At 38.5% G+C, this 10,470-nt stretch overlaps 1 protein-coding gene across 3 annotated transcripts in view; it reads right to left on the reverse strand.

Annotated features, from left to right (window-relative positions):
- The window catches only part of fgf18a (fibroblast growth factor 18a), a 40,073-nt gene extending 34,355 nt beyond the window's left edge, over positions 1-5,718 (reverse strand). For all 3 annotated transcript variants that reach the window (XM_062043370.1, XM_062043369.1, XM_062043368.1), the window contains exon 1: positions 5,118-5,718. In XM_062043370.1, the coding sequence (XP_061899354.1) occupies positions 5,118-5,149 (32 nt within the window). In that variant the 5' untranslated portion in view covers positions 5,150-5,718. The remainder of the gene's footprint in view (positions 1-5,117) is intronic.
- Between the last annotated feature and the right edge of the window lie 4,752 nt (positions 5,719-10,470).

Raw genomic sequence — 10,470 nt, forward strand, 5'->3', positions numbered from 1 at the left:
GACACATTTAGAACAGCAGTTTCTTTTTATACAAAAATATCAGGTTGATTTTTATACCTAGCAAAATAAAACCTGCCTGATTCGGCCCTCGGGCCGTACGTTTGACAGCCCTGGTTTAGACTCACTATAGAGTGGGGGTCAGCGTGAAAATGGAAAAAGATAAAGAAAAATGTTTTGTTTTTGCTTTAATATATTTTCTGTAGGAGGACAAACCTTCCTAATTGTTATAAATCCCACAGTTTCTATTAAACATGCTTCACTGATGAGAGTATTTGGCCAGCACCGTTTTGTCCCACTAATTTCAGCGATCCTTGAACTCGTCGTAGTTTGTTTACACGTGCAACTTTCTCCGACGCTGCCACAGAAAGACGTGTTTTATGCCACTCCTTCTTTGTCTCATTTTGTCCACCAAATTTTTTATGCTGTGCGTGAACGCACAAAGGTGAGCTTTGTTGATGTTATTGGAGTGCTAATCAGGCATATTTGGTCAGTGCATGACTGCAAGCTAATCGATGCTAACATGCTATTTAGGCCAGCTGTATGTACATATTGCATCATTATGACTCGTTTGTAGCTATATTTGAGCTCATTTAATTTCCTTTATTTATGTCCTCTGTGTATTTCATTTATATTTGCATGTCTCATGACACATTTTCTGTATGTAATATTGGCTGCATTTCTCATAGTTGTTTGTGTGCCATGTTGTTCCAGACCACAGCAAACGTTACCCAGCTTGCAAAGATTGTAATAGATCCATGAAAAGAAGACAGTCTGCCGTTTCCTTCAACTTGGACACACACATCTATACTGTTGGCCGTTCTGAGACAGTCATTACCAGGAGTTATCTCATCCTCTGAGTAGCCTCTGATTTACTAATGGTTTCTAATGTTGTAAAAAGGTGTAGAATAAATATTAAAATACAACATTTCCGTCAACGAAAATTTGCGTCAGCCTTTGATAGTAGGCTAATATAGCTAATATAGACACTTACATCATGTGTTGCCTTCATTATAACACTTATATAAGACTTTTAAAGTAATTTTGATAGTAGGCTAGTATAGACACTTACACCATGTGTTGCCTTCATTATAACACTTATATACTACTTTTAAAGTCATTTTGATTGTAGGCCAATATAGACACTGACATCATGCGTTGCCTTCATTATAACACTTACATAATATTTTTAAAGTCATTTTGATAGTAGGCTAATATAGACACTTACATCATGTGTTGCCTTCATTATAACACTTATATAATATTTTTAAAGTCATTTTGATAGTAGGCTAATATAGACACTTCCATCATGTGTTGCCTTCATTACAACACTTACATCATACTTTTTAAGTCATTTTGATAGTAGGCTAATATAGACACTTCCATCATGTGTTGCCTTCATTATAACACTTATATACTACTTTTAAAGTCATTTTGATAGTAGGCTAATATAGACACTTACATCATGCATTGCCTTCACTATAACACTTATGTAATACTTTTAAAGTCATTTTGATAGTAGGCTAATATAGACACTTCCATCATGTGTTGCCTTCATTATAACACTTACATCATACATTTAAAGTCATTTTGATAGTAGGCTAATATAGTCACTGACATCATGCATTGCCTTCATTATAACACTTATATACTACTTTTAAAGTCATTTTGATAGTAGGCTAATATAGACACTTACATTATGTGTTGCCTTCATTATAACACTTATAGAATACTTTTAAAGTTATTTTGATAGTAGGCTAATATAGACACTTCCATCATGTGTTGCCTTCATTATAACACTTATATAATATTTTTCAAGTCATTTTGATAGTAGGCTAATATAGACACTTCCATCATGTGTTGCCTTCATTATAACACTTACATCATACATTTAAAGTCATTTTGATAGTAGGCCAATATAGACACTGACATCATGTGTTGCCTTCATTATAACACTAATATACTACTTTTAAAGTCATTTTGATAGTAGGCTAATATAGACACTTCCATTATGTGTTGCCTTCATTATAACACTTATATAATACTTTTAAAGTCATTTTGATAGTAGGCTAATATAGACACTGACATCATGTGTTGCCTTCATTATAACACTTACATCATACATTTAAAGTCATTTTGATAGTAGGCTAATATAGACACTTCCATCATGCATTGCCTTCATTATAACACGTATATAATACTTTTAAAGTCATTTTGATAGTAGGCTAATATAGACACTTCCATCATGCATTGCCTTCATTATAACACTTATATAATACTTTTAAAGTCATTTTGATAGTAGGCTAATATAGACACTTCCATCATGTGTTGCCTTCATTATAACACTTATATAATATTTTTAAAGTCATTTTGATAGTAGGCTAATATAGACACTTCCATCATGTGTTGCCTTCATTATAACACTTATATAATACTTTTGAAGTCATTTTGATAGTAGGCTAATATAGACACTTCCATCATGCATTGCCTTCATTATAACACTTATACACTACTTTTAAAGTAATTTTGATAGTAGGCTAATATAGACACTTCCATCATGTGTTGCCTTCATTATAACACTTATATAATATTTTTAAAGTCATTTTGATAGTAGGCTAATATAGACACTTACATCATGCATTGCCTTCATTATAACACTTATATAATATTTTTAAAGTCATTTTGATAGTAGGCTAATATAGACACTTACATCATGCATTGCCTTCACTATAACACTTATGTAATATTTTTAAAGTCATTTTGATAGTAGGCTAATATAGACACTTCCATCATGTGTTGCCTTCATTATAACACTTATATAATATTTTTAAAGTCATTTTGATAGTAGGCTAATATAGACACTTCCATCATGTGTTGCCTTCATTATAACACTTATATAATACTTTTGAAGTCATTTTGATAGTAGGCTAATATAGACACTTCCATCATGCATTGCCTTCATTATAACACTTATATACTACTTTTAAAGTAATTTTGATAGTAGGCTAATATAGACACTTCCATCATGTGTTGCCTTCATTATAACACTTATATAATATTTTTAAAGTCATTTTGATAGTAGGCTAATATAGACACTTACATCATGCATTGCCTTCATTATAACACTTATGTAATACTTTTAAAGTCATTTTGATAGTAGGCTAATATAGACACTTCCATCATGTGTTGCCTTCATTATAACACTTATATAATATTTTTAAAGTAATTTTGATAGTAGGCTAATATAGCTACTGTAGACACTAACATCATGTGTTGCCTTCACTATAACACTTATGTAATACTTTTAAAGTCATTTTGATAGTAGGCTAATATAGACACTTCCATCATGTGTTGCCTTCATTATAACACTTATGTAATACCTTTAAAGTCATTTTGATAGTAGGCTAATATAGACACTTACATTATGCATTGCCTTCACTATAACACTTATATAATACTTTTAAAGTCATTTTGATAGTAGGCTAATATAGACACTTACATCATGCAGTGCGTTCATTATAACACTTATATAATACTTTTAAAGTCATTTTGATAGTAGGCTAATATAGACACTTCCATCATGTGTTGCCTTCATTATAACACTTACATCATACATTTAAAGTCATTTTGATAGTAGGCTAATATAGACACTGACATCATGTGTTGCCTTCATTATAACACTTGTATACTACTTTTAAAGTCATTTTGATAGTAGGCTAATATAGACACTTCCATCATGTGTTGCCTTCATTATAACACTTACATAATACTTTTAAAGTCATTTTGATAGTAGGCTAATATAGACACTTCCATCATGTGTTGCCTTCATTATAACACTTTTATACTACTTTTAAAGTCATTTTGATAGTAGGCTAATATAGACACTTCCATCATGTGTTGCCTTCATTATAACACTTATATACTACTTTTAAAGTCATTTTGATAGTAGGCTAATATAGACACTTCCATCATGTGTTGCCTTCATTATAACACTTACATCATACATTTAAAGTCATTTTGATAGTAAGCTAATATAGACACTGACATCATGTGTTGCCTTCATTATAATACTTACATAATACTTTTAAAGTCATTTTGATAGTAGGCCAATATAGACACTTCCATCATGTGTTGCCTTCATTATAACACTTATATAATATTTTTAAAGTCATTTTGATAGTAGGCTAATATAGACACTTCCATCATGTGTTGCCTTCATTATAACACTTATATACTACTTTTAAAGTAATTTTGATAGTAGGCTAATATAGACACTTCCATCATGTGTTGCCTTCATTTTAACACTTACATCATACATTTAAAGTCATTTTGATAGTAAGCTAATATAGACATTGCCTTCACTATAACACTTATGTAATACTTTTAAAGTCATTTTGATAGTAGGCTAATATAGACACTTACATCATGTGTTGCCTTCGGGACGGTATAGCTCGGTTGGTAGAGCGGCCGTGCCAGCAACTTGAGGGTTGCAGGTTCGATCCCCGCTTCCGCCATCCTAGTCACTGCCGTTGTGTCCTTGGGCAAGACACTTTACCCACCTGCTCCCAGTGCCACCCACACTGGTTTAAATGTAACTTAGATATTGGGTTTCACAATGTAAAGCGCTTTGAGTCACTTGAGAAAAAGCGCTATATAAATGTAATTCACTTCACTTCATTATAACACTTATATAAGGCTTATAATTTTTTGTGGCTCCAGACAGATTTTTTTTTTTTTTTTTTGTATTTTTGGTCCAAAATGGCCCCGTAACATTTTTGGGTTGCCGACCCCTGCTATAGAGAAAAAGTGCTACATAAATATAATAAAGTTGTGAAGGCTGTTCCCAGACATCCCTGAAGTAAGTGCAGAAGGTGATGGAGATGTTTATGGCAGCTTTTATGAGTAACACGGCCCCTAGCGTGACCCGGTGACCCTCAACTGTCAGCCAATCAAAACAGGGCTTTCCTGGCATGTGTTCCACGGGGGACTGGAGGGGAGTGATGTCATCGTTTGACACCCGCAACCCCTCCATTATCTTTACGCGAAAGGAGTTTCAACACAGAGATCTGATTACTGCACGATAAAAAAGACATTTAAAAAAGAAAAAAGGAGAGACTTACAGGAGGGTCAGCGTGGAAAGAAGGGGCCACATCTCTTCCCCCCTCCACTATGGAACTCGGCCCAGAGACAGTCTCCTCGCTCGGCCTGAGCCAGTCCGGCAGCCCGGAGAGTCTCCCCCTGCGGTGGAAATCCGGCGGAAGTGAGGCAGAGTCAAAGAGTCAGCGGCCACTCCAGTTGGCATCGGCAGCGGCGTGGCCCGGTTCCCACAGCGAGGGCGATAAACACGCGTCTGAGGCCGGAGTAGCCGGGCCACTGTGACCGCGGGGGCCGACCTCAAAACAGCTGCGAGTGGGCGGGGTCGCCTGGAAGATGCGCGCCCCCGACAAGGAAGACAGGTGAAATCGCGCGCACTGTTTTCAGATCTCCCGGAGAAAAAAGAAAAAGATGCGTGCGTAATAGCGCGCGTAATCCCAATGCGTTACCGTGGAAGAGCTCGTTTAGTCCAGAGTTAGGACTGTTGGAGGCTGATGGAGAACACGGCCGGGTGGAGATGGAGCCTCTGCGGGCGCAGGGGGACGCACGGCGGCGTTGGTCATGTCCGCTCCATGCGCCACTAACCGCGGGTCCAGGGAGCGCTGCGACTCGGAAGGACGCAGGAGGAGGAGGAGGAGGAGGGTGGGAGGGGGGGTGGCTGGAGGAAATGACAGCCGCACTTTGCACCTGATTTCCCCGGACTTCAGCCGCTGGTTGCCGCCTGGCTGCAGCTCTTCTCTCTGCGCCTCCTCGACACGATACCAGCCAAAACACAGCACGATGACATCACCGCCAAAATGTTTGAAGGGGGGGTTGGAGGGGGGGGGGGGGGGGGGGTTGGGGGGGGGGGGGGGATGCAATCCGATCGTTTTATTTATTTTTTTAAACCTAGAAAGTTTAAGCAGTTCCTATGAAGACTGTGGGGCGAAAAGCATTCCGAGGGAAAAAAAAAAAAAAAAAAGAAGAAAGAAAAAAAAAAAAAAAAAAAAAAAAAAAAAAAAGCTCCACGGTGCAACAAGAGAGGAGTCGCCAGGTTTACTTGCAGGAATAAAAAAAAATAAAAAAAGTTGAAGACTGGAATCGTGTTTACCCCAAAATCCCACTGACAGATCCAAAAACCTGCTGCTCCTTTTTCTTCTTCTCTTTCATTCACAACAACAACAAAAAAGTGTGCACTTTCCTGCTATTATGCAAAAAAAAAAAAAAAAAAAAAAAAAAAAAAAAATCCAGCGTCTCTTTGCATAAACAGGTCTCGCACACAGGAGAGGCACGTCGGCATGCAGGCTCAGACCTCACTCCAACACAACCAGAACAAGATTTTAACAGACGCTGATCAATCCTCCCTTCCTCCCTCCTCCTCCTCTCCCTCCCCTCTCTCTCCCTCTCTCTCTCCCGCTCCTCGCTCTCTCACACGCACATGCACACTTATTGGATCAGAACGGGATTAGCCACTTGCTGATGTGACGCAGACTAGAGCAATATGACGCTTTGGACAGGTGAAGAACGCGCAGGGGGACTTTATGACCTCTTCCATGGAGGTCTATGGGAGGGGGGCGACCCAAGGCTTTGGTGGTGGTCTGCTATGTCAGACCACCACCAAACTTTTACTTTTAAGTGAAATGTTGGCCCATTAGGATTTTCAACGTTCTACATCCTTTTTTTTAGACCTTTAACATCAGAACTGTTGCCGCCATTACGATGTGCAGTGCTGCTTTTAAATGACCGGAAGTCTTGAACTATACCTGGTTGAAATCTGCACTTTTAAAGTTAAAGGCCTACTGAAAGCCACTACTAGCGACCACGCAGTCTGATAGTTTATATATCAATGATGAAATCTGAACATTATAACACATGCCAATACGGCCGGGTTAACTTATAAAGTGACATTTTAAATTTGCCGCTAAACTTCCGGTTCGAAACGCCTCTGAGGATGACGTATGCGCGTGACGTAGCCCGGGGAACACGGGTATGCCTTCCACATTGAAGCCAATACGAAAAAGCTCTGTTTTCATTTCATAATTCCACAGTATTCTGGACATCTGTGTTCGTGAATCTGTTGCAATCATGTTCATTGCATTATGGAGAAGGAAGCTGAGCAAGCAAAGAAGAAAGTTGTCGGTGCGAAATGGACGTATTTTTCGAACGTAGTCAGCAACAACAGTACACAGCCGGCGCTTCTTTGTTTACATTCCCGAAAGATGCAGTCAAGATGGAAGAACTCGGATAACAGAGACTCTAACCAGGAGGACTTTTGACTTCGATACACAGACGCCTGTAGAGAACTGGGACAACACAGACTCTTACCAGGATTACTTTGATTTGGATGACAAAGACGCAGACGTGCTACTGTGAGTATGCAGCTTTGGCTTCTAAACATTTGATCGCTTGACCGTATGTGTGCAACTTTTTTTTGCGTATGTACGTAACTTTTTTAAAATATATAAGCTTTATGAACCTTGGGTTAGGTGAACGGTCTTTTGGGCTGAGTGATTGTGTGTGTTGATCAGGTGTTTGAATTGTATTGGCGTGTTCTATGGAGCTAGGAGCTAGCATAACAAACACATAGGTGTTTTTATGCAGGATTAATTTGTGGCATATTAAATATAAGCCTGGTTGTGTTGTGGCTAATAGAGTATATATATGTCTTGTGTTTATTTACTGTTGTAGTCATTCCCAGCTGAATATCAGGTCACCCCCGCCTCTCACAGCATCTTCCCTATCTGAATAGCTTCAACTCCCCACTAGTCCTTCACTTGCACTTTCCTCATCCACAAATCTTTCATCCTCGCTCAAATTAATGGGGAAATTGTTGCTTTCTCGGTCCGAATCTCTCTCACTTCATGCGGCCATCATTGTAAACAATAGGGAACTTTGCGTATATGTTCAACTGACTACGTCACGCTACTTCCGGTAGGGGCAAGACTTTTTTTTATCAGATACCAAAAGTTGCAATCTTTATCGTCGTTGTTCTATACTAAATCCTTTCAGCAAAAATATGGCAATATCGCGAAATGATCAAGTATGACACATAGAATAGATCTGCTATCCCCGTTTAAATAAAAAAAATTCATTTCAGTAGGCCTTTAACTTATAAAGTGACATTTTAAAATTCCTGCCACACTTCCGGTTGAAAAACTCCTTTGGATATGATTTATGCGGGTGACGTCACAAAAGCAACGGAAGTGGTTGGACCCCATCGGACCCGATAGAAAAGCCTCTTGTTTTCTTCGACAAAATTCCACAGTATTCTGGACATCTGTGTTGGTGAATCTTTTGCAATTTGTTTAATGAACAATGGAGACTGCAAAGAAGAACGTTGTAGGTGGGATGGATCGGTGTCTTAGCGGCTAAGTACAATACTGTAATATCTGTGATATTTGCATTAGTGTACTGTGTCTTTAAGGGTTTGGGGAACGCGCATGCGCGAGTGAGTTGGCGGAGAACTTGAGTGTGTGTGATCGTGACTTTTGGCTAACAGCAGCTCGTGCATGTGTGTGCGTTACTTTTTGAACTACAACCAGTTACCGCTTGTTAATAAAGCGATTGAGCAATTTGTTTAATGGACAATGGAGACTGCAAATAAGAAAGTTGGAGCCGGTGGAGCGGCGGACTACAGCAACACCAACACCAGGAGGTTGTGTTGTGTTTTGAGCAGGATAGCAGACGCACTACGGTGAGTACAGCTTTGGCTTCCAAACATTTGATCGCTTGCCCGTACGTGCGTGTCGATATGTGCATGTGACGTACGTAACTTTGGGGAAATATATGTTTCTTGCCGATTGATGGCGGCCGGGGTGTCGTCAAAAGCGTACAACGCCCGCCGCCGCATCTAAGCCAGCTACGCAGCTAGGTTAGCTTCTGTTTTTTTAGCTTCGCCAAGCGGAATATTATTAATCATGTATTTACATGTTCATGGTTTAATAGTATTATTGATCTTCTGTCTATCCATCCAGTCAGGGTTTTTTTAAATTTAGTTTCTATCTGCATTTGAGACTGACGCTATCACGTTGGCTACGCAGCTAGGTTAGCTTCTGTCTTTTTAGCTTCGCCAAGCGGAATATTATTAATCGTGTATTTACATGTTCATGGTTTAATAGTATTATTGATCTTCTGTCTATCCATCCAGTCAGGTTTTTTTTAAAATTTAGTTTCTATCTGCATTTGAGACTGACGCTATCACGTTGGCTACGCAGCTAGGTTAGCTTCTGTTTTTTTTTAGCTTCGCCAAGCGGAATATTATTAATCGTGTATTTACATGTTCATGGTTTAATACTATTATTGATCTTCTGTCTATCCATCCAGTCAGGTTTTTTTTAAATTTAGTTTCTATCTGCATTTGAGACTGCTGCTATCACGTTGGCTACGTAGCTAGGTTAGCTTCTATTTTTTTTTAGCTTCGCAAAGCTGAATTATTAATCGTGTATTTACATGTTCAGTCACAGTGAATGTCCATTTCGCGTTCTCGACTCTCATTTTCAAGAGGATATAGTATCTGAGATGGTTTAAAATACAAATCCGTGATCCACAATAGAAAAAGGAGAGAGTGTGGAATCCAATGAGCCAGCTTGTACCTAAGTTACGGTCAGAGCGAAAAAAGATACGTCCATCACTGCCTCTCAAGTCCTTCACTGTAACGTTCCTCATCCACGAATCTTTCATCCTCGCTCAAATTAATGGGGTAATCGTCGCTTCCTCGGTCCGAATCTCTCTCGCTGCTGGTTTAAACAATAGGGAAATGTGAGGAGTCCTTCCTCCGGTGTCGTCACGCTACTTCCGGTACAGGCAAGGCTTTTTTTAAAATCAGAGACCAAAAGTTGCGAACTTTATCGTCGTTGTTCTCTACTAAATCCTTTCAGCAAAAATATGGCAATATCGCGAAATGATCAAGTATGACACATAGAATGGATCTGCTATTCCCGTTTAAATAAAAACATTTAATTTCGGTAGGCCTTTAATATTCAGTGTTTTATTGATCATAGTTAATATTGTAAGAAAGTGATAATATATCATATTGTAGGTGTTTATTTTACTTGTTTGTTACATTTTTGTTGTGTTTTGCTTGATTGTAAAATATGTCTACGAAGGAGCTGGTCTGAGAAGTAAAATATGTTCATATGTTGTTAATATTCAGTGTTTTATTGCTCATAGTTAATATTGTAAATCCCACTTTCTTTATTTTCATGTACATTTTGGGTGTCCCATTTAGTAAAAAATGGTAAAATTCCATTCCGTTTTTTTGAGGTGGTCTGTGAAAGCTTTTTTATAAAGTATCTCTATGGTCGAAATCTGCGCTTTTCAGTGTTATTTTCAGAGCAGCCAGCCCAAAATGCTTGTGTCAGGAACAGATGCGGAAGCCACTTTTCACAACACATTTCTGCA

The sequence above is a fragment of the Entelurus aequoreus genome, linkage group LG04, assembly GCF_033978785.1.
Source record: "Entelurus aequoreus isolate RoL-2023_Sb linkage group LG04, RoL_Eaeq_v1.1, whole genome shotgun sequence".
NCBI classification, from domain to species: Eukaryota; Metazoa; Chordata; class Actinopteri; order Syngnathiformes; family Syngnathidae; genus Entelurus; species Entelurus aequoreus.